General features: G+C 52.1%; 1 protein-coding gene and 1 long non-coding RNA gene across 3 annotated transcripts in view; one reads left to right on the top strand and one right to left on the bottom strand.

Annotated features, from left to right (window-relative positions):
• The window catches only part of WNT7A (Wnt family member 7A), a 59,868-nt gene extending 57,812 nt beyond the window's left edge, over nucleotides 1-2,056 (bottom strand). Inside the window, exon 1 of one of the 2 annotated variants that reach the window (XM_032458737.1) lies at nucleotides 1,725-2,056. In XM_032458737.1, coding sequence (XP_032314628.1) covers nucleotides 1,725-1,795 — 71 coding nt within the window. In that variant the 5' untranslated portion in view covers nucleotides 1,796-2,056. Of the gene's footprint in view, nucleotides 1-1,086; nucleotides 1,589-1,724 lie in introns of those variants that run through there. The other variant, XM_032458736.1, reaches the window with a different exon arrangement.
• A 542-nt stretch (nucleotides 2,057-2,598) lies between these two features.
• On the top strand, nucleotides 2,599-5,344 carry LOC116657180. Its single transcript, XR_004312199.1, has 3 exons — nucleotides 2,599-2,941; nucleotides 3,087-3,682; nucleotides 3,968-5,344. It is a non-coding gene; the product is annotated as an uncharacterized LOC116657180 (long non-coding RNA).
• The last annotated feature ends 19,258 nt before the right edge of the window (nucleotides 5,345-24,602 follow it).

Below are 24,602 nucleotides of genomic sequence, written 5' to 3'. Positions count from 1 at the left end.
CAGAACCATGGGACTTTACCTCTCATGCCCATTTTAAAGATGGATAACCCGAGGTGCAGAGAGCAGCAGGCTTGGCCCCAAACCACTCTGCAACTCCTCCCGACCTGGCCCTCTCCCCGCCCCAAAGGGCGGCCGCGGGGCGGAAGGCCGGGCGCCCTCGGTGCCTCCCTCCCACTCTCCCTCCCTCCCTCCCTCCGGGCAGCCGGGCCCCTGCGGGGACTGTGAGGTCTCGGCGCCGGCGGGAGGTCGGGCGGGCGGGGCGGCCAGGGGAGGTTATTTTCTGTTGTTTTCCCTTTCTCTCTCGGCTCCCGGGTCCCTCCGCCCCGTTTCTAATTAAAAAGGAGATAAAGCCGCACGCGGCCTGCGCCAATCAGCCCCACCGGCTTCCTGGATGCTGGATGCGCGCGGGGCGGCAGGGCGCGGGCCAAGATGAAGATTAAAGCAGGGGAAAAAAAGAAAAACCACCCAGACGCGGGCGAATCAATAACACTTAAAACACACCGGCAGGCAGGCAGCGGGCGACCCCGCAGCCGCCTCTCGGCCCGCGGTCAGGGCTGGCAGCCGCCTCGTCAGCTCTGCGCGCACCTGCTTGCCGCCCGGCCGGCCGGTCAACTTGCGAAATCCCCGCTCCAGAGCCGCGGGGTGGCGAAGCGGGGACTGGGAGTGACAAAACACAAAGGACCCACCACACGCACCCTGGCCGCTGCTCCCCAAGCGGAGCAGAGCTGGGGGAGTAGCTTGCGTGAAACCTGCCAAGGTGGCCCGCGAGCGTCAGAACCTCTATCCATCCCCACAGCCCCCTCCCCCACCCCTCTGGGCTCCACGCGCATTATCTCCGAAGTACAAAGGGTGACCGTGCAAATGCAGCTCCAAGACGCGTCCCGAGTCGCCCCCTCCCACCTTCCAGCCAGAGCGCCGCCCCGGCCCCACCTCCTAGAAATGCTGGGGTGAGGCGGCAAGGGCTGCTCCGCGGGCCCGCCGGCCGCCTCGGGTGCCCAGTTTTAGGGGGCGGGGTGTCCCGCCTCTCTCTGGCGCTAGCTCTGCGAGCTTGTCTCCCTAGATGTCTCGGGCCATCTCCTGTCCTACCTTTGTGTGCATGTTAGGATGGTTGGCGCTGTCCCCTTGGCCTGGGATAGGGCTCTGGGAGTCTGAGGGCCCTTGGACATCGGGTGGTGGCAAGGCTCTGAGCAGCGGGTACCTGTTCCCTGTTCACGGACGGCCCCGCCTACCAGCCGGGGACTGCCCTGTACTAGGAGCGGCCGTGCCCGCGCCTCTGTGTACAGAGTTCCTCTCCCGCTCCGGGGGCTGAGCTCCCTGGGAGCGGCTGTGGTCCTGGCTGGGTGTTTCTGCTGGACTTGCTGTTCCCATGCCCTGGTCTGAAGGGTCCCTGGTGAGAGGCTAGCCCTTTGCAGCGGCTAGTCCTCTTCAGAGTCCCCCAAGCCGAAGCGTACCTGCTGGCTGGCCCCGGTTCTGGGGGTTTCCAGCCTTAGGCGTTCTCGGGATGGCCGGTCCCCCTGCCCCTGTCTCTGGAGCAGCACCCGCCCCTGGGGCTCCCGCCTGAGGGGGACCTTTGTGCGCCCACCGCTCCCGCACCGCGCCCACCCCGCCTCTCCGAGAAGCCAAGTAAGTTGGTGGCCCGCGGCGGCTCGCGGGCGGCGCAACCGCTCCCCGGGCTACGCCAAGTTTGTCGGGACGCGCGTGCAGGGGGTGTGAGCGGCCCTTACCCGATCCGGAGGTAGACCATGCCCAGGCTGAGAAAGAGGTGGCCCAGGCAGCGCCGCGCTTTCCGGTTCATAGTCCCCGCTGGCCGCCGGGGCCGCGGGCCGGGCTGTGCTGATCCCGCGGGCCGGCCCTGGCGGGGCAATCAACATAGCCCGCCCGGGAGGCACGGGCCGAGGCTTCCCGGGGCCGTCTGTCGTGCGCCCGTCCGCGCGCTCGGCGCCTGAGCCTCGCCGGGAGCGCGGGAGCCACGGAGCGGGAGGAGGGAGGGAGGAGCGAGCGCGCGGCGCGGGGCAACGCCGGGCTGCGCACGAGCGGCCGGTGCAAGTGTGCGAGGCGCGGAGAGTGCGGGGGCGCTGCAGCCGCCCGCCCCCGCCCCTCCCTCCTTTCTGCCGTCCCTCCCCCGCCCCCTTCCCCCGCCCGCCTCCCCGGAGCGCCCGCCCCGCGCCCCCGCGCCCGCGGGACAGGGCCGCCTGCTCCAAGCGCGCTCATGCTTGCCCCACGCGTTCCCGCGGCGCCCCCTCCCGGCTTAGAGGCGCCAAGCCGGGGTGGGGGGCGGTGGGAGTCCTCACGACCCCCACCCCGCGCTAACTCATAAGTTGCGGGACGAGCGGACGCCCAGGGACTGTCCTCGGGTTGGAGGGAAATCAGGACTCGGCCGAGAACTCTCGCGCCCTGGCCTGCCTCCCCGTCCCCGCCACCTGGCCGAAAGCACCCAGCTGGGGGCTGTTAGGCGCACTCGGGTTCCCCTCTCGCGGCTTCCAGCCCAGCGTCAGGGGAGAGCGCCCCCTTCCGCACGGCTACTGGCGGAACGGGGATAATTGGCTCAGCGTATTCCTCCCCACCCCCGTCTAGTCGAGGCGGGGCGGCAGGTGGGTGCCCAGGTGGGACAGCCTCCTCTTGAATCGCGCTCCTAGAAGACAGTCGAAGTCGGGCTGAGGCCTGGATGCCCCGCATGCAACCAAGACGTGGGGCGCCCGAGCCGCCGGAGGGCTCCGGGCGCAGCTGCTGCTCAGCGCGCGCTCGCGGCGACACCTGGCGGGCGCGGCCGGCGGTGCAGCTTGGCCTCGCTCCCAGGGACAGCGTCCGGGCTGACCAGCCGTCCTGATCCCTTCCTGTGATACTCCCCAGTCCCGGGAGCGAGGGGCTGTTGGACTCAAGTTTCAGGTGAAGGAATTGAGGCTCACGGACGCGAAGGTGTTTTTCCCAAAGTCACCAGCTGGTGAGTGGCAGGGCCAATTGGATACAAGGCCCACCTGACTCTAGTGAAAGCCCCTCCCCACACCTGCCTGTCTTTCTTAATTGCTTTTCTAAATCACACACGATCCCTGAAAGCCACGATCCATGCGTTCATTCCCATTCTACAGATGTCTGTGCCAGGCACCACGGTGGGCACCGCAGATGCGGTAAGGAACAAAGACAATACCCTTCTCTCTGGAGCTGGTGAGGGAGGCAGACCAGAGATCAACAAATACGTAACTGCAGACGTCACAGGTGCCAGTGAGGATGGTAACACGGGGTGGTGGGAGAGACAGCGCTGGGTGCTGGAGGGCTGACTCCAGATCTGAGAGGTGGCGCCCCAGCTGAGACCTACAGGACACGGAGCTGAGGGCCCGCCCTGCAGGAAGGCGGGCAGCAGAGCCGAAGTCGGGTGGGTGTGTGCGCCAGGAGGGGACAAGGGCTGTGCTGGAGAAGGAGAAAGAAGGCCAGCAGGGCAGGAGGGAGGAGGTGGGGGTGTGCCGATCCCACAGAGCCTACTGGGCACCTTGGGGAGCCTGGCTTTCAGTGGGAAGCCTGGCAGGAGGACACTGGAAGGATGCGTAGAAGGGAGACTCATCTGATTCGTGTGCTTGAAAGCTGCCCTGTGGCAAGTCCACTAGGCTGATGGAGAGGACTGGGCAAAGCGGCCCAGACCAGAGGGGAGACCGCCCCGTGGCCCGGGGACCAGACACGGGGGGTTTTGGTGAGTATGGCCTCTCAGTGAGAGGTGGGTTCTCTGTGTCCCCCTGCTTGAATCCAGGTGGGCTTGTGAGGGCTTTGACAGAAGTGACACCCCTTCCCTCTTGTCATCTGGAACACTCCTCTGCAGCCCTGAACCACCGGGGGAGGAGGCTGTGGGCTGCCATCTGCAAGGAAGCTCAGGCGTATTGAGAGGCCATGGTGGGCTTTCCAGCCCATGGTCCCAGTTGAGGCCAGTGCTGGAAGTGGCAGACGTGTGGGGGGTGACACCATTGGATTTGTGTTTCAGAAGGCTTGTGGCAGCTGTTATGGGGACCAAAAGAGGGGGCAGGAGGTCTCAACAGTCATCGAGAGAGAAGAGGCTCAGCCTGGACAAGGATCAGGGAGAGACGTGGATGGACTTGAGAGCTGGTCTGAAGGCAGAGTGGATGGAATGAGGAGGCCCAGGGATGGGACAGTGTGGCAGAGATGGGCCAGGGAGGAGGTGCTGTGAGGCAGATGAACTTGGTTTTAGAGGTGCTGAGTTTAATTGTCTGGAGGTCACTGAAGGGGCAGGTGAATGTGTGCTTTGGGCACTTAGGAGGGAGGGGGACTGGGGTCGCCACAACTAGGAGTGGGCAGTCGTTCCAGTCAAGGCGGGAATGGGAAGCCAAGGGGCTGGTCAAGGAGAGCCCCAGGGCCTTAGCACGACTTAAAGAAGCAGCTGGGAACAGGAGCAGCTGGAGGCAACGGACCACAACTGGCTGGAGGGGCTGGAATTTACTGCAAGAGCTGAAGGAGCGAGGAGCTTGCAAGGTCAGAACTTGCCGGGCAGGCGAGGACTGAGAAGGGTGCCGGCATATCTCCCCGGCCTCCGAAGCTCCTTACAGTCTGGCTCCAAACTGCCTCCCAGCCTCCATGTTTCCCCGAATCCCCTGAGCCTGTATCACAACAGATTAGGGTTGCCACGAACATTTCCCAGACGGAAATTGACCAGAAAAGAACACTGTACATGATAAAGCTCCAAAGGAGTGTAGTGTGTGTGAGTGGTTTATATACCGTGGCTTGTGATTAAAAGTAAAGCTGCGGAACTGCTCCTCACCTGTTATTCCTTTGTCCCTGCCCGGAATGCCATCACCCCTTCTCCACCCGCAACTCCCAACTTGTCCTTCAAGGCCCACCCAGCATGAGTGCATCTGAAAAGCCTTCCTTGGTTAACCTCTGTCCTGGGCACTTGGTCACTCCTCATTTATTCATTCATCACATGTGCCTTGAAGGTTGCCTTGCCTTGCGCCAGGCCCTGTGCTGGGTGTGGGGCCAAGCAGGCGTGACCCCCTCCTTTGAGGGGAGCAGATTTTAATACACTTCTTCCCTTGTGCTCCATGCCCCAGGGCTGCCCTGGCAGAGCCCTTCCCACCCACATGCTGTCTGGGCTCCTGTCTCTCCCACCTCCATGAGCTCCATGTCAGGATGCTGTCTCCCCATCGCCGTGTCCCCAGCACCAGGCACAGGGCTCACATCAGCTGAGGACTGCGGCCTGACAGAAGACCGTAGACTTTGGGATCAAATAAGCCTGACCCTGAGTCCCAGCCCTGCCCCTTAACAGCTGCATGAGTCAGGACTGTTTTCTTTTTAAAAAATTTGATCCCCAAGGGGTAGCTGTATCTGATTCATTCCAAGACCTGGAACCAGGTGTGAGTAACAGTTTTGTGCTCCGTGGGACCCACTGCAGGAAGTTCTTCTTGGGCAGAGCAGTGCTAACCAGCATTTCTCTCTCAGATTGTCTCCCTCTGCTTTGATCAAGGGAGGAGAGGGCACCTGGGTTCAGCAGGTGTCCCACACCCAGCGTGCGGCAGGGCCCGGGGCGCCCCCTGCTGGAGGCAGAGAGAGGCTGCTTAGCTCCCAAGGGCTGCATTGATGGAAGTTAACACGATTTTGGTTGGCTGGCAGCCGACTCTGCTCTAAGCGTGGGCTCTGGAGGGGTCAGATGCTGGCTCCACGTCTATCTCTGTGGTCTCGGGGAAGGTACTTCCATCGCTTCTTGCTTCACCTGTGAACTGGGAGTGGTAACCAATTCTACCTCGGTAGGGTGGTTGTAAGGTTTGAGATGCTAGTGCTTAGAATTAGAAGGCTGCCTGGAGCACAGGGAGGGCTGCAGACACATCTGGAACGCTAATTAATGAGGAGGCTGCAGCCACCACTCCGTGCCTCCCCTGATCAGGGAAGGACATCCGTGTTTAAGACAGCCTCTGCCTTTAGGTGCACTTAAAAAAAAATCAGCAACACAAACCAGAGGGAAAGCTTTTATCACTGAAAAACTGGGAGCAGACAGGAGTATGGAAAGACCGGAGGCAGCTCCCAGCGACTCACTGCTGGGCAGCCTGTGCGGAATGTGGGGGTCTTTTAGCAGAAGGAACACAGGGATGTGGGGTGTGGGAGTCAAGAGAATGACATTCCCCTTTGTCACTGCTCTGTGCAGCTTCGAGGAAGTCAATGGCATCCCCTCCTTCTGGATGCCTTCCCACATGGGTTTTCACGAGTGAGTGCGCCTCTGTGACTTTGTGGCCGCCCAGAACCTGCCCACTCAGGACTGGCATGGTGGTCTCCCAGGGGCCAGGCCGGCGGGTGGTAGACCCCTCCCACAGAAGCTCTTCCTCCCCCTTCTCCTGCCTCGGGGCCGCTCATCTCCAGGTCCTCTCTCCCAGGACGCACGCCTGTGGGATGAGAAGGGGGCCTGCAGGCCACACTCGCACAGCTGGGGAGCCGCAGCAATAGAGACGGTCCCTCTGGGAGGATTCGGGGCTGGCCCCTCCCTCAGAGCGAGGCGAGGATGTACGACCACCCGAGCACCTGCTGTGCCCCGGGCTCCGGGTGGACCCCTTTCTGTGTTTTCGCTCCTTGGAAACACTCTTCTCCCAGGCAGTGTCCTCAGTGGTCCCTTACTCCATCCGACTCGTCCCTGAGCATCCATCCTGCCCCTCACGGCGCTTTCCAGACACCTCCTACCCTGGCTTTATTTCCCTTCCATTCACTGCCGCCCACCCCCCAGCTTTACATGGCATATGTACTTGCTGACTGACTGTTGTCTGGTTTACCCTGCACTGCTGGCCCTGTGAAGCAGACATATTTGTCACTTCACTGTTGCATTTCCAAGAACGATGGCCAGCACGTGGTCAGCCCTGAGTGGATGACCACTGGAGAATTAATAATGAAAGAGTCTCATTTACTCCTCATAACACCTTCACTTTCCAGAAGAGAAAGCTGAGCTGCAGAGAGGTGAAGTCCCTTGCCCAGCACCTAGCTGAGGGCCTGGCCCACAGTGAGTGCTCCATAAACCTGACTATCCACTCCCTTTCTGTCTCCCCACCACCCCTCCCCAGCCCTGCCAGGAATGGGGGTCTCCCCACTGCTGTCATCCCAGTCCTCCCGCTGCTGCACGGGAGCTTCGCCTGCTCCAGCGGGCGATTCAGTGCTGAACGCAGGGGGCCTGCACCGGGCAGAAGCATCTTGGCCGGGAGGAGCTGGACCGTGGGCGTCGGGGCTGGAAAAGCAGCGCCTCACTCTTCCTGCTGCTGAAGTCCCACTGACAGCCCAGCTAGGCCACAAACCCAAGAGGCCTGCTTGCAGATTTGGGGTGGAGATCACGGAGCACGATGCGGGCAAAGAGACTGTCCATTCCATAGAAGAGGAGACAATCCCAAAGCAGGTCCGAGAGGCTCCCGAGACACATGGCCGGCTGGGAGCAGAGTCGGATGGGAGTGCTGCTGCGGGGGCTGGGGCGGCGGGCCCCGCCTCGAGGCCTGGCTCAGCCACCCGCTGTGTGATCTTAGGAAAATGACTTAGCTCCCCCAGCCTCAGTTTCCTCGTCTGTAAACTGGGCTGGTGATAATCCTGCTACCTCACGGTTGCCATGTACTCGTATGTGTGAAGCATGTAGCAGAGCGTTTGGCGTCTGTCATGCTCTCAGCGTATGACAGCTACTTGATGATGACGAGGATGAAGATGATGACGATTTCGGTGACAGCACGAGTATTGGGATCCAGCCCTTTAGGCCCCTCAGGAATCTCCAAGGCCATCTAGGTCACTGCTTCTCAAACTCCCGCGTGCATCAGAATGACATGGTTACAATAAAAGATGCCCAGGTCCCTGTCCTGGACTTCCTGCAGGAGGTGGGCACCATGTCTCTGCTTACAACCAGCCCCGCAGGCGCCGGCCAAGTCTGGTTTCGTTGGACTGAGGTCTTTGGGGAGCCCCAGTGCCCCCAGGCCGCAGCCAGTGCCCACCCACTGAGTGGTGATTGCTGTGCTCAGACCTCTCTCAGGGAGGGCAGCTCACTTCACTTCAGGGGAGCCTGTGGCATTTGAGGACAACTTGGCTGGGACATGGTTCCTCATCAAACCAGCGGGAAAGCACCTGATGGTGGTTAGAGGGGTCAGGGAAGGAAAGAGCAGGGCCCCTGCCCTCTCCGGCCCAAGTTCACCAGCTCAGAGACAGGGCCAGGCCTAGCTGCCCGAAGTCTGTGTCTCCCCAGAGGCGGCTTCTGCAAACCCTTAGCTTTCCAGAGACATGCTCAAGGCTCCAAGAGTGAGACTTTTAAAATTGCCTTGTTTCATTTCAACATGAATCTAATGTCCATCTACTTTGGACTATCAGGATGACAACCTTCTGACCTAGGGCCGCCTTCCGCTGACTGCCCCGCCTGAGTTTGTCTCTGTGTTTAGGGTCATGGGGTTGCCCAAGGAGACCGCTTTCTTGATTTTGAGGCTCACGAGAAGAAAGCAGAGGTCGACGACCTGCAGATAGTGCATGGAAGCTCCTGCACTGTGAAGGAAGAGCAGGAGGAGGTGGGACTGAGGGAAGAGGTGGGCGAGCGATTCACCCCACGACACAGGAAGCCCACGGCACCGAGCGTAGAACTGAGAGGTCCCGCATGCTAGTGGGGCCGTCTCGGTCCGGCTGCCAGCTGCCATGTGGCCGCACCACAGCGACCTCCTCTGTCACACTGTCAGCATCGTTAATTAAAAGCTAGCTTTCGTAGTGTTGATTGTAGTTGTCTGTATTTCATCTAGAACTTGCTGGTTTGACAAGAGCCTATATGTAATTTTAGGATAGTACCTATTTGCGCAGTGGAACACAGGCAGGCCTCTGGGTGATTGCGGGTTCGGTTCCAGACCAGTGATTATCCAGTCAACAAAGTGACTATCGCCATAAAGCGAGTTACACGAATTTTTTGGTTTCGCAGTGTTTGCACTATCTGTAGTCCGTTAAGTATGCGATAGCATTATGTCTAAAAAAAGTACATGCCTTAACTTAAAAATACTTCATTACTGAAAAATGCGAACCATCATCCGAGCCTTGAGTGAGTCGTGATCTTTATCCAACAGTAACATCAGAGATCACTGATCAGAGATCAGCTTTACAGATAAAATAACGATGAAAAGGGTGAAATATTTTGAGTATTACCACCATGTGACCCAGAGACCCAGAGTGAGCAAATGCTGTTGGAGAAATGGCACCGATAGATTTGCTCCAGGCAGGGTTGCCACAGACCTTCAATTTGTAAAACAAACAGACCCTTCTATCTGCAAAGCATAGTCAAACGAGGTATGCCTGTAATAAAAGTTGGTCCAACCACCATTTGGTGCAGGGGAAGGGGCACAGGCAGCCTTCTCAGGTTCCAGAAACACTGTGCTGTTGAGACCGTGCAGTCCTGTGGTTTGTGAGTCCAGAGATGGGCCATCAGGTGGATGGGATTTTCCGCTGAGCTTGGGGTTAAGGTCGTTACAAGGCCATTTTACACTAAGTAACTAGAGTGTGTGGGGGTGGGATGGGGGGCTTGGGGTTTGGTGGCATCAGAATCCCCTCTGACCCCTCTGGACTCCATCCTTCCCGCCCGCACAGTGAGGAGCTGGGACAAGTCTAGGGCCTCCTCTGGAAGTAGCTGTGGGCCCGGGGCCTGGTGGGCTGCGAGGAGCCTCGAGCGGGAGGGTTGGTCTGTGAGACTCACGTCTGGGCCCGGAGCACCTGGGGCAGGGCGGCAGCAGAGAGGCCGCTTCCACGTCTAGTCCCGCCTCTGCCCGGGTGGCCTTGAGTGGGTGACTTATCCCACGGCTGTGTTTTCTCATCTTGAAAATGGAGGTGCTCGTCCTCCTGGTGTAAGGCTGCTGAGAAGTCGCTTCTGGAAAGCACCTGGAGCTATTCTTAGACACATCAGACTGCTCCAGCCACACGTGGCCTCGCTGACCACTGGCCAGCTGTCGCGGGCCTCTGGTCACCTTGGGAGGAGGGTGCTTATCACAAGTCCACCCCCAAGGTCTTCCTCAGGATAATCTGTCCCTGGTGATTCATCTCGTGGGCTGGGCCCTTCCTCTCAGGCCTGAAATATCTCCCTCCCTTCACCACAGGTCAGGCCTGTGTCCCCCACCATGTGACTTCCTCCGGGTCTGGCCCTGGGCCCCTGCCCACCGGCCAGCCCTCCAGTCCCGGGCTAGTGACCTATTCTGGGCCTGACATATCAGGGCTCAGCTGGGGAGGAGGAAACCCACAGCCTGTTGTGCTGGGGAAAAAGTGCATCCCACGTCCGGTCCCCGCCTGGCCCGGCCACACCTCTGCCTTCAGCAGGCTGGGCGTCCGCCGCACATCCTGGCGTGGCCCGGCCCTTTATCACCCAGCTGCCACGTGCTGCCCTGCCTCTCGGGCACGCACATTCCCAGAGAGGCTTCCGGGCTGGCTGAGGCGGAGGGGTTGGCCAGTACACCCCCGAACTTTACGGAAGCCACCTTTTTCTGGAGCCAAGGACAGCTATTTGGAGAAGGTAAAGCGAAGTGGACACACATCTCAGCTCCACTGTGAACCAACCTGCTGCGTGACCGTGGGCAAGTGAGTCTACCTCTCTGGATCTTTCCCCAATTTTAAATAGAAAAATTCCATCTCCAGTTGCTGAGGGGACTAATTAAGGTGACACAAGTGTGCCAACACCCGGGCTCTACCTCCACCCGATTAAGTCAGAATTTCTGAGAGGCGGGTCCCAGGCGGTCGGCGCAGCAAGGGATGGGAACCACTGGTGTGGAAAGATGATAAAGAGCCAGAGCTTCAGAGTACATCAACGTGGGTTTGAATTCGGGCTCTGCTTTGTAACTGTGGAGCCTTGAATAGATTATTAGCCTTTCAGAGCCTCTGTTTACTTGTCTGTAAGATGGGGTAACAGTGCTCACTTCCCAGGGCTGTTATGAGAACTGAAGTGAGTGATGGATATCAGGTACTTGGCACATAGTGACCCCCAGGGGACCCATGTGAGGACAGAGCCCCGTCTATAGTCACCACGGTACACGTGGCAGCTAGCTCTGGGCCTGACCTGCAGCTGGCACCTGCCTGCAGCTGGCCCTTCAGACAAACACCTGTAAGTGAATCAGTGCAGCTGCTGCTGTTGCTGATTAAAAAGTGATGATGTATTAGTTATCATGAAGATGAAGCCTCTGTCTTCTGACTTAAGGAACTACACCTCCCAGCATCCTTTGCAGGCCTCTGTTCCAGCCTGTGAGACTCTGGCGGAAGTCTCTGGGCTCCTAGTCCTCCGGGTTCCCCCTCTTTCCCCGACCTCTGGCCACCACCCTGAGAAAGATGGCAGAAAGGAGACCAAGAAAGCTCCTGCGATGCGGCTGAGCTGCCACAGCCAGGACTGCCCACCTCTGGGCTTTTTATTCGCACCCTTCCCTCCAAGTGAAGGAGACTTTTTATTGTTTAGACCCCTGGTTGGGAAGTTTGGTTTTTAGTAAAAGGAAAGCAGATGCTTTGAATTTCCTTATTGTCCACAGTCCTCAGGCTCCAGATAAAACCAGGACAAGAGGACCAGCAGCCGGTATCTCTAATTCCCTGCTCAGACCTCTGGGGCTGGGTTAGAGGCACCAGGGAACCTGCCCAGCCCTGACTCTTGCCCTTTGGTCAGAGTTAGCCCTGTGTCCTGTCCAGCCTCGTCTGGCCTCCATAGAAGGTTCAGGAAGAGAGAGTGATTCTCTACTTCTCCAGATGCCAACCTCCAACCAGAAGCTCCTGTCCCCACAGCAGTCTTGGAGTCACGCAAATCTAGATGAGAAGCGTGCTCCTGCACCGGGCAAAGTGTCTTCGAACAAATCTCTGTGCTCACATTTGTTGAATGGGGCTCTGCTCATCAAGAGACAAATCTAAACAGGGAACTCAGAGAGGGAAAAGCCAAGGTGACAGGACAAGAGGTGAGTAATGCTTCCAAATAAACCCAGAACTAGGATGAAACATCCAAGGGAAGGGAGGTGGCAGAGTAAATGTAGATACCATAGACCTTGGCATTACAAAAACAATAGCCCAGCAGCAGAGTGTTGGGCGTGGCATGGAGGAGAGTGACCCACTTACTTTTCTCATCCTTCATAGCAGGGAAAAGCTGAGCTAAGAGTACAAATGTAATTTAAGAAAATAAATGACCCCCCAACATCTTAATGTTCTTCATAATCTTGGGGGAGTTGTGTAGGAAGTAACACCCGTCTGGAAACCGCAGGTAAAATTAGCAACTGCTTTTATTTCATTTAAGTTCCTTTTATTTTGTTAAGTTCCATATGTTTTATCTTAAAATCTGGTGAACAGCGTGTGATCCCACTTTATAAAAATCCCTTCTTTCTTCCCTGCACCCAGCCTTCCTCCTTTCTTCTCGCCTTGCCTCCTGCCATATACACATGCCTAGAAAGAGATCCAGAATGCTGCTGCTAATATTAACTCTGGATATTTGGGGTCTGATTTGGGGGATAGAAGGGGTAGTGAATCCCCTAACCGCCCATTTTTGCTGTATAGTTTGAATTCTCTATAAAAGCACTTCACAGCTTTATAAGGAAAAGAAAATCACTCCCCCCAAGTAAACAGCATCCATTTTGCAGGATTTTGTGAGCACTGAATTGGGTGACAGGGTGTGACAAGCAGACCTCTGGGAGGGCCCCAGGACTGATTCCTGCCCTGTGACTGACAAGCCCTGTACACGCTGCTCCCACCCGGAAGGCCCTTCCCTCTCCCTGTGGCAAATGTCTATTCGCCCTTCAAAATCTACTCCAGTGTGAAGAATTCCCTGACACCTGCGCCCCAGTAATCAGATCCGCCCTCTGGACACAGAGCCTGAGCGCTGACAGCCCAGTCAGACAGAAGAAAGGGCTGGAGTGACTTCGTGCAGCAGCAGTGTCCGGGGGCGACTGTGCAGAGGTTTTGGGCACTGGGACCACCTGGGACACCCCAGCTCCTGCTTTACCAAGTCCTGTCTTCAGGCAACCCTTAATTCCCTCTCTTCAGTATCCTTCCAACAACTGTTTTCATTTAAATTCTTAAATTTAGTTTCTGCCGCTCGCAATTCAAGTGCCCATCTGTTGCGCTGCCTCCCCGGCGCTGAGTTCCAGGCTATTAAAGATCTGCGGACGAATCTCGGTCATGATGAAGCCATTGTAAGAGGTTATCCGTCCTTCAGCCCAGCCTGCTGAAGGACGGGGAACGTGGGGGCTGACACCTGTGCGGTCTCATTCTGCCATGTCTGGGGCTGGAGGGCAGGGGCTAGTCCTTTACTACGAGGACACCCGGCAAGGCGCGTCGGAGCAGCGAGCTCGCAGCCACACAGCTGCGGACGGTCAGACGGCCGGGGCTCCCGCGTGCCCGGCACCCCCGCGGCGCGCCACGCGTGCCCACCGGCTCCCGGCGCTCCCTCTGGCCCCGGGAGAGCCAGGTATCAGCAGCTTCATTTTGCAGATGGGGAAACCGAGACTCAGAGGTGACAGGCCGGCCCTTAGGTCATCGGTTACGACACGGGGGCCTGGACGCGAGCCGAGTCCGCAGTGGTCCATAACCCAGACCTGCCCTCAGCCCCGCGACCTTGGCGACGACGGAGACCCGGGGGAATCCTGCGGCGTCCTGTGCGATGAGCTCCCCAGAGCCGACAGGTCGGTGAGGGGTGGCCAGGTACAGGGGAGCTTCTCAGGTGACTGGAGAAGGAGGCGAAGCTGCCAGTGGGGCCGAACTGAGCCGGACGCACCCCGAGGGGCAGCGAGTAGGGCTGAGCGGGATCCAGCAATGACCATAGGGCCCCGCGGAGCCAGCTTACGCAGCGAAATTGTTCCATGCGTGGAGAGCAGCAGAGCAGGTGGGCCGAGCGGGGCTGAGTGGAACCTAGCAGGTGGACGGGGCCGAGCGGGGCCGAGCGGGGCCGAGCGGGGCCGAGCGGGCCCAGCAGGGGGCAAAAGAGGCTGTAGGGCGGAGCCGAGCGACGCCAAGCGGGGTCGAGCGAGGCCGAGTGCAGCCGAGCAGGTGAACGGAGACTGTCGGGCTGAGCCGAGTGGGACCGAGTAGTGCCGAGCAGGTGGATGGAGCCTGTCGGGTGGAGCCGAGCGTGGCCGAGCGGGACGGAGCGGGGCCGAGAGGGGCCGAGCGGAGCCGAGGGGGGCCGAATGGAGCCGAGCGGAGCCGAGCTCTTCCCGCAGAGCAGAGCGAGCCACTGCAAGGAGGCTGAGTGGGTGCCGCCGCGTGGAGGCGGCGGGAGTGGGTAGAGGTGAGGCTGCTCTGAAAGTCCTGTGGTACGTGGCCTCTAGACCCTGCCTTTTCAGGCTAAACAGGGAAAGCAGGACGCTTCGTTCCCCAGGCCCGAGGTAACGGCAGAGGAGAGCCTCTTCCGTGGGGGCCTCAGTTTCCCCGTTTGCACAGCAGGGCCCTTGGAGGGGGGCGGAAGGCCCGGGGGGCGCAGCCTCTCTAAGCCTTCCCGCTCACGGGGTGGTGTAGACCTTTCGCATTTGCTGGTGGGACTGGGTGTCACTCTCATGGGGTCGCTCGGGTCCAGTTAACCTGGGAGGGGTCTTGGGGGATGTCACTTGAAAGGCTCTGCGTCTCTGGAGCTGTAATTGCCCGTCACGCTGTTCAGAGGGCGTATTCCCGCCTCGTGGCGCGGTGCATGCTGTGCCGGGTCCAGAGAGGGTGAGCGTGGGACGCAGGTGACAGGCAGCTAGGCCGGCGTTTTCACAGGAAGCAGGAAGGTGCTCCCTGGGGCCTGGGCAGTGAGGGTCCGAGGTGGGGAGGAGGGCCTCGCCCTGGCCGGGGCAACCTCGGTGCGCCTCGGTTCTCATTGCTGGTGTGAAGCCCAGAGCTCGGGGTTTTCAGAAAGGAGCTTTGAGGATGGCTGGGGTCCGGGATCAGGATTTGGACAGTATTGTCATGTAGCCCTTTATGTAGTAAAATACTACCCCTTTTAATTCTTAATAGAAATTGTTATGTACCAGGCACTGTTCTAGGCAGTGGGGACATAGACATGAACAAATAAGCCAATCATCCCTGCTTGTATTCTGGTAGGTGGCTAGCGTTCCTGAATCTGGACCCCAAATTCAGGCAGAAGCATAGTCTTGGACATGCTGTCCCCGTAGGCATCTGATCCCTTCCCACGGTCCATGTGTTTATTCCTACAGCTGAATTGTTCTAAAACACGCATCTGACCACGTCTCTTAGGAAAACCCATCCGTGCCTATGAGACAAAGGCCTCAGCCCACCTCTGCAGTTTCATCTCCTTTCCCTCCCCAGATTTTCGGGACACTTGGCTACTCACCCCTCCTAGAGTGTGTCATCCCCATCCCTCTGCTCTGTGTATTTTTCTCTGTTTGGAAGTGCTGAGCTCAGTATTGACACAAGGGGGCACCAGAACTGTACTCAAGGCTTTCTCTGGTGGCCACTGATCGTGGGCCCCCCCCGGAAACTGGCTAAGTCCCTTAAAATTTGTTTTATAAACAGCCTATATGTTTTTAGCAGAACTCTCGATGAATCTTTTGTGTCTGATTGATCTTCTAGATCTAAACAGAAATGGGAGTTTTATGAAACTTACCTATCCACAGCGTTTCAGTACCATCACCTGGCCCTCGGAGAGCAAGCCACAAAATTGTACTCCGAAGCTGACTCAAGGTCTGGGTTCACTCACAGCCTCTTCCTGCATCTTTTGTTGCGAGGATGCTTTCAGGAACCTGGCCAAGGTTGGGGACATCCCCTTCTCTTTGTCAGGCTCTGTTTTTCATAAGTCAGGAAACAATTCAATCAGAAATCCGCCCCCCCCCCCAATCTCGTTTCTTTTCCACTTATGCCACTATTAGGTAAAAGTCAGATATTCCTTGCACTGCTTTCTCAGTGAAATTTCGTTCATTTCAAATGTGTGAGTGTGAAGGCCCCTCCCTACCTTTGGAGGGGCCACAAAATGGAATTTCATCCCAAATCAAAAAGTGGCCCTGACCTAGAATCTGCTGCCAGCTCATGAGGAAGCCTGCCATCCTTGTATAGGTAGTTTTTTCTCCAAAGGCAGTCTAACAGAGTGGGAGAAAACATTCGGATGATAAAAAGTTATTATTTTACCTTACCTTTTAAAATTTGTATTTTGGCTGGGTTGCATAATGTACATAATAAATCTTAGTTGTATTTATCAAGCTTGTTTTTCCAGACGAAGAAAAGATTGTCACAGGATAAGAGTCTTGTTGGGTTGTCCCAAGAAATTCGGGCCTGAGTGACATCGCTGGGCCTGGAGTGGTGCCTCTTGCAGAGTTCTGTCTTTTTCCACCTCTCAGCTTTGTCTCTTCATCTGTGAAATTATATTTCTGATCCCTCTTTCAGGGGGTTGTAAGAATTCAGTGAGATCCTGCATGTGAAAAGGCTTTGAAAGCTGTGGTGTCGGGGCAGGATAAACGAGACTGCTGTGAGACCACGCAGCCCATCTGGGGAAATGAGAAAAGGGCACTCCTCTCTCCTGGTGGGCCAAGCCTGCGCCAGGGCATGTGGCTTGGTGACGAGCTTGACTGCGTTCCATGCCCATGTGTCCCGCTCTCCTAATTGTTACAAGCCTTGGCTAGCTTAAAGAGTTCTGAAAGGGTTGATTTTGACCCTTTTTTGACCAATATTGTCATCACTTTTATGAAGCCAGGTATGTTGGGGATGCTTACTCTGTCACCCGCCGATGTCTCTCTCCTCCTTGGTTTCACTTGTGCATTTTTTCTTTCATTCTTTTCCACTTACTTTCTGCATAATCTAAGATCGTATCTGGAGTAATTCATATGTTCTCCTCCCCAAATGGTCCATTTCGGTGCCAGTTGCCTTATGACAGGTACTTTTCCAGAGAAAGAAGGGACTACTTGCACTGGTACTTCCTCTGATTCTGGAAGATGAGACACGAAACTGTTGCTGAACCCACACTTGTGCTGCTCGCTGCACGACAGGCCAGTAAATCAGGAGACGAGGTGCTGGGGCGAGGAGTAACAGCTTTATTTGGAAAGCCTGCAGACTGAGAAGATGGGGGACTCGTGTCCTGGAGAACCATCTTCCCCAAGTCAGAATTCAGGCTCCTCTTATACTAAAAAGGGGAGGGGGCGTGTTTGGTTGTTGCAGACTTTTGGTGTCAGACTCCCTTGTCCTTGCAGCTGTGCACGTAAGTCAGGTCATGGTGTTCCTGAAACCTCCAACAAGACAAATGTCGTCTTCTGTGCTGCAACTTTTTAATCTTTGTATAAATGGGAAAGTGTTATACCCTTAAAGGTCAGAGCCTTGCAAATGGGCTCTCCTGTATATTTCAGGCTCCAGGCGACACTCTTTTACAAGAGGTGCGGAACCAGCAGGACTAAGCACGGGCAACAGCGCACAGGGTTAGAGTCGAAGGAACAGATCTAACACGGAGTCTGCTTTGTACTTCCCCGCAAAACCAGAATGTCGCACACACAGCAGGACACCTCTGGCCAAGGATATACCTAGGCCAATTGTAAGGATATTCACAAAGAATAGCTACTTGTATTATTTATTAAAAGGGAGGATCTCAACCAGTTCCATTCATTTTCAACAAAGCATTGACTGTGGTGGAAGGAAACACATGTAGTACAATTGGAAGCCAGTTTCATCTGAGCTCAGCTGATTCCTCTAAGAAAACTACCGCTGTGCTATTGAGGACATTTCTAATGTAGTTCAGGCAAAGCAGAGTGAGCACGTGTTGCCAGCGTGAACTCCTAGGAACCCCAGGCGCATGGGCAGTTCTTCTGTAACAACCCAGCCACGCAGGGGTAGGACTTCTGGAACGCAGTCAGTGTGGGAACACCTTGAGTTACAACAAACCTCCTAGGACCGCAAGAGGTTAATTGTGGCGAGAGTCCTGTGAGGGAAATAAATGTCAGAGGCCTTCACCGCTAGGAAATACCACTTCGCTGTGAGCAGAGAAGTCATCCTGGAAGGAATTCCTATGATTCTAATGAACGCGAGAAGCCACAGTGCCAGGGGTTAAAACTCTTTACCTACCCCAAATTTGTAGAGAGGGTAATCCTTATAAACACCGGAGTGACTGTAGGAAAGCGTTCTCAGGGTGTCACACCCCGTCATTCCCCAGAGGAAGGCCCCACAGTCGGTCTCTAGCGTTGCCCTAACAAATGGCCGCAAACCGGGTGGCTTCAAAAAACAGCAGCTTACTCTCTCGCAGTTCAGCGGATAAACCAGAAGTGGGAAAATAGGTGTTGGGAGGGTTGGTTCCTTCTGACGCAAAGAGAGAGCATCTCCTCCATGCCCCTCTCCCAGCTCTGGTGGCTGCCGGTGCCCTTGGCCTTCTCTGAGTGCCGCACGTCGCTCCAGTCTGTGTCTCTGTCTTCACAGGCCCTCCTTCCCTGCGCGTGTCTGTGTCCCCTCTACGCTTCTTGTAAGGAACCCAGTCGACGGAGTTAGGACCCACCCTAGTCCGAGTATGACTTTGTCTTAAATAGTTACATCTTCAAAGACTCCATCTCCACATAGGATGACCTTTTCAAGTTCTGGGTGAGTTTTGGAGGTTACTATTCAACCCATTACAAACCCTCTAAATTTGGGGGGGGGGGGACACCGTTTCAATCCGTGAAGCTCCATGAATGTGGTGAATGTGGGAGATCCTTCAGCTGTAACTCAGCTCTTGTTCAGCAGTTGTAAGAAGTCTGTCGGAGCAAACAGTGTCGGGGCTTCTTCAACTATAAATGACCCTCGTTAGGAACCAGAGAATTCATCCTAGAGAAGAGTCATCTGTAACTGCAATTAATGTGGAAAAACTTTTCAAAATAACTTATCACTTATTTAATATGTAAAAATTCCTAATGTATATTAATCTTATTAATGTAATCAGTGTTTAAGAGCCTTCAGATGCCTCATTAACCACAGAGAATGCACAGAGGAGAGACACCTTATGAGGTAACGTCACAAAGCCTTTAGCTGTAAAGTGACCTCATGGACGTCAAAGATTTCATACTTATTAATGTATTTTTACATTTATTTTTTATTGAGTCATAATTAGCATGTAACATATTAGTTTCAGGTGGACAACATAATGATCTGTTATCTGTATATATTGCAAAATGATCACCACAATGAGTTTAGTTAACGTCTGTCACCAAAAGTTATAAAAATTTTTCTTTCCCATGACGAGGACTTTGAGGATCTGTTCTCCTAGCAGGAGTTAGATATGCAGCACACCATCGCAGCTGTCGTCACCATGCTCTACATTACCTCCCCTGGGTTTATTTACTTTTTAGCTGGAAGTTTGCACCTTTTGACCCACCCCACTCACCTGCTTCTGGTAATCACCAATCTGTTCTCTGTATCTATGAGCTGATGTCTTGGGTGTTGTTTTTTTTGTTTTTGAGTTTTGTTGTTTTTTTTAGATCCCACATATAGGTGAGATCATACAGTATTTGTCATTCTCTGTCTGACTTATTTCACTTAGCATAATGCTTTCAAAGTCAATCCTTGTTGTCACAAGTGACAAAATTTCATCCTTTTCTATGGCTGAATAATATTTCATTGTATATATCTATATATACCACATTTTTGTATCCATTCATCCATTGATGGACGCTTAGATTTTCTCCATATCTTGACTACTGTAAATAATGCTACAATGAGCAAGAGGGTACAGAGTATCTTTTCAAATTAGTGTTTTTGTTTTCTTCAGGCAAATACCCAGAAGTGGGTTTGCTGGATTGTACAGTAGTTCTGTTTTTAATTTTTTGAGGACTGTCCATATTATTCTCCATAGTGGCTGTACCAATCTACATTGCTCTTATTAATGTACTAAATTCATCAGAATGTGTTAAAGTTCGTAAGTTCCTTACCATGCCAGAGCTCATAGATGCCAATTAAAGCCATGTGACCCTTGTTCAGGAGGAGAGTTTGAGAAGACCGTTGGAAATAAAACCTCCTTGTGATCACTGAATTTACCCTGAGTACAAACCTAGTTATTTTATTAATTTGGAAAATGTGGAACTCATATAAACATATTTTAAAAACTGATATTATATGATACCAAACTAAAGATAAAAACTGAAAAGACTATATGTCTTCAGTGTAAAGTTTGTAATTTTTTTCATGTTAAATTAAGTAATTCAGGTAGCAGAACAAAAATTCCATACATTTGAATGGAATAGGAATTTAACAGAGTAAAACTTACATTCCCTGTTTTCTTCGTATCTTAGTTTTCTTTTAAACAACAAATTAAGAAGGACATATTTTTTATGAGGGTCATGCACTACAATTATCAAATCAGAATTGTTACAAATTATAAGATATAATATTATTTTATATACCACGAAGCCTTAAGAAAAAACCTCCCAATTAAACGATGTCATTTCATTGATTATAAATTAGGTATATCATGATTCAGAAGTGTTGAAATGTGGGGTATAAGTGCATCTTAGAGTCTCTCAATTTACATGGTGATTCAGCAATACTTCATTAGGTATAAAGAGAAAGGGCATTGAATTGAGTCTTTTTTTAAAAAACACCTTTTCTATGGTATGGTTCCTATATGGTAAACCACACACATTTCAGATGTACAATTTGATGAATTTTGATAAATGTCTACACCTATGAAACCACCACCACAATCAAGATGACTAACATTTCCGTCACTTCCCCAAGAGGTGCAATTTTCAAACTCCCAGTTTATCCCTTCCCACCCCCTGTCCCCCCTGGTAACCAGAAGTTTGTTCTCTATGTCTGTGGGTCTGTTTCTGTTTTATAGATAAGTTAATTTGTGTCCATTTTTTTAGATTCCACATATAAGTGATATCATATGGTATTTTTCTTTCTCTTTCTGGCTTACTTCACTAAGAGTGACAATCTCCAGGTCCACTCATGTCGCTGTAAATGGCATTATTTTATTCTTTTTTATGGCTGAGTAGTGTTCCATTGTATAAATATACCACATCTTCTTTATCCAGCCATCAGTCAGTGGACATGAATTTGAGCCCTAATTCACAAAATGAAGTCTTTCCCCCTCTACCGAACATCTTGTGCTGAAACAGAGAATTGCACTTATTTCTGTGCTTTTCATGAAATCCATTTTTGAAGTCTGACCTTATGACATAACAAATGTCTAATACATTCAACATCCGTATGATATAGGTTTGTCATCTGTTGATTGTGTCTGTCTCTTAAAATTGGTCATATTTCTCTGATGTGTTGTATATGGAGTAATTTTAAATTACATTTAGACTCTGTGAATGTTATGTTCCCAGTCCTGGTCTCTACCTCTTGAGATGCTGTTTTGCTGGAGAAGACAGTCAGCCTGTTTGGTTCAGCTTCTGTGCATTGGGTCAAGGACCCTGCTGTTTTTGGTGTGAGCCAGATGTGTTCAGGGGTTAGGACGAGACATGTTCAGGGACATACATGGCATTAGGACCCCTTTTGGAAGTCCCTCCCACACTCTCTGGCCCTCAAAGGCTCCTCTTCTGTGCCCTCTGGCCAGGTGGACATGGTTTCTATTACTACTGCCAGGCCAATTCCTGAGATTTAAAAAAAAAAAACCCAGGAGAGAAGAGAAATGGGAAACTTGCCTCATACGTATATATCTCATTGATTTCTAAAGTCTTTTCATCTTTGCTCATGTTTTAAGCCCCACATTTACTTCTTTTATTTTTTCCTGCTTCTATTATAGGATCTGGACTTTTGGAGATATGTAGTTCTTTCCTCTTTAATTTCATCAGAAATTTGATATTTGAATGTTCTGAAAATTTAAAATTTTCACTCAAATATAGCTGATCTTACTCTGGAGAATATTTTATGAATGAATTGTTATTTGCTTCCTTCTTGCTCTTGAGGGTGAACAACTAGAGAACGCGTATTCTTTTGTTTTATTTTGTTTTGTGGGAAGGTAATTAGGTCTATTTATTTATTTACTAGTTATTTTAATGGAGATAATGGGGATTGAACCCAGGACCTCGTACATGCTAAGCCCACACTCTCCCACTGAGCTGTACCCTCCTCATGAGAATGTATATTCTTTATCACATACATTTGTTAATTTGAAGTCCAAGCTACTAGGAAGGAAAGCTTTCATCACTACTAGATCCATATGAAAATTCTGGAAATAAAATGAAAAATCTTTTAATTGAAATGAAAATGCAGTGGGAAAGTTCCAGTTCTGCCATGGTGACCATTGCTCTTGCTAATTACAGGTAAAATCTGGACAAAGTAGAAACCAGCTGTCCGAGGACTCCGAGAAGTAGGCAGAAGCAGGCGAGAGGTGGGGGCGCCCGCGCTTGGAGCTGTGTCCCGCGTGAGGGTGAGTTTCCCGTTTCTCTTCTCATGATTCTCTTTCTAAGTGAAATGAGCCAGTCACAAAAGGACGAGTGCTGAGTGATTCCACTGACCCGAGGTCCCTCGAGCAGTCAGATTCACAGAGACAGAAGGGAGGATGTTGGGGGCCAGGGGCTGGGCGAGGGGGTGGGGAGCTGTGTTTAATGGGGACAGAGGTTCAGTTATTCAAAGTGAAAAGGGTCCTGGAGACGCGTGGTGCTTATGTTTGCCCAACATTGTGAATGTATTTAATGTACTTCATGCTTCTGTACTATACATTTAAGGTAGTTAAGATGTTAAACATTATGTTTCATGTATTTTATCCCAATTTTTAAAAAATAAATGCTTCAACTCTGTGTCTGTTTTACCTGACATTAAAATGAGCCTTCTTACGCTCACTCTTAACAAGGTATCTCTCTCTCTCTGTATTTAAAGTTTCTTAGTTTAGAAAACATATAATGTGGACCTTTAAAATATCACTCTTAATCTTTGCATTTATTTGGATTGTTGAGATTATTAACCGCTCATATACTTGTGGATACAGTTGGATAGAGAGCTGTCATTTTCTTACCTGTTTCCTGTTTGTCGCCTGTGTTTTTTATTCTCTCCTCCTGCTTTCTTTTGAATTATGTGAATAATATTAATATTCTGTTATCAGATGGCATTTTAGCAACATGGCTTTGAACACTTACTTGCTGTAGTCCTGGGGATTGCCATGCACGTACTTAATTTCTCCCAGTCGGCTTAGGATGAGCGGAGTAGCACTTCATGTCAGTTCTCAAAGCCTCAGCACCACTGGGTTCATTACAGAACCATTGCTGTCCTATGTGTTACACATAGTGGAACGCCCAATGGTCTGTGTTACACGTTTTGCTTAAAGGGTTCTGTGTATTTTAATGAAAATCTGTGAAAAAACAAAGCTAGTCTTTCCTGGGACCCGGCTACTTATCTTTTCTGTGCCCTCCTTTGACTCAGGAAGTACCACCCTTCCCTCGGGATCATGCCCTTCAGAGTGAAGCATTTCAGCGTTCCTCGTAGAGCAGACTGGCTGGCAAATAATTCTCTCAGTTTCACTTCGAAATTTAATTCCTCTTACCTTTATTCCTGAAGGATGTTGTTTCTAAATACAGAACAGAGATTTTGGTCTTCTTTGTTTTCCTGTAGCATTTAAGGATGCTTCCCGCTGTCGTCTGCTGTCTGCTCTTGCTGCGGAGAAGCTCTGTGGGTTTCAGCAGTTTTATCATCATCTGTCGAGGGACGCTTTTCCTTGAATTTTTCCTGTTTGAAGTTTGCTGAAATTCCATGTCTCTGATCACACTTTGGTAGTTTTAAGACCATTGTTTACTTATTGTTTAAAATATAGTAATGGCAAGTTGTTTATTATGTTTATTCTTTACTGTTTGGGAGCCTTCCAGAATCTGTTGTTTTTTGTATTACGTATACATTTATCGAAGTACAGTCAGCTTACAGTGCTGTGTCAGTTTCTGGTGCACAGCACAGTGCTCCAGTCACACATGAACTTACATATATTCATTTTCATGTTCTTTTTCACCATAAGCTACTGCTAGATGTTGAACATACTTCCCTGTGCTATACAGTAGAAACTCATTCTTTATCTATTTTACATATATTAGTATCTGCAAATCTTGAACTCCCAGTTTATCCCTTCCCACCCCCTTCTCCCCCCCCCCGCCCCCTCCGGTAACCATAAGTTTGTTTTCTATGTCTGCAGGTCTGTTCCTGTTTTGTAAACAAGTTCATTTGTCTTTTCTTTTTAGAGTTCACGTATGAGTGATATCATGTGGTATTTCTCTAGGATGTGGAGGGACTGACTGTGCAGGGACAGGAGTGACCTTTCTGGGGAAATGGAAACATTCTGTGTTGTGATTGGCCTGTAGGTTTCACAGGCCAAAACTGTATGGATTAGGTTTGTGTATTTAAACAACAAATGTAAGCCTCTAAGTGAACTGCAAAGTGGGGATGATGGAGATGGGGAGGCGTGGAGTAGGTGAAGATGCAGGTGACAGAGGGGTGTCGTTATTAAGGCTTGGAAATGGGTAAATAAGGGGTCGTTAAATTATTCCGTAGGTTTTATGTTTTTAATTTTCTAGAATGAATTGTTAAAATAATATCAAAACTAGAGTGCAAAAACAATAAAGGAGAAACCAAGAATTTTTTTTTTCATGTCCAGATCTGATCTTTGGAATTGTCCTTGGTCAATATCAGAGTCATAAAAGTTTCTTTTGCCCAAACCTTGGAAAATAAGCAAAACTAGGCTTCTCATGATTTTAACTACTTCCTCACAGACAGGTGCATGAGAAAAAGCCAAATGTAGCTGACTCTCGTGCCTGCTAGAT

This window comes from Camelus ferus, chromosome 17, assembly GCF_009834535.1.
Source record: "Camelus ferus isolate YT-003-E chromosome 17, BCGSAC_Cfer_1.0, whole genome shotgun sequence".
NCBI classification, from domain to species: Eukaryota; Metazoa; Chordata; class Mammalia; order Artiodactyla; family Camelidae; genus Camelus; species Camelus ferus.
This window is presented reverse-complemented; position numbering and strand designations above follow the sequence as displayed.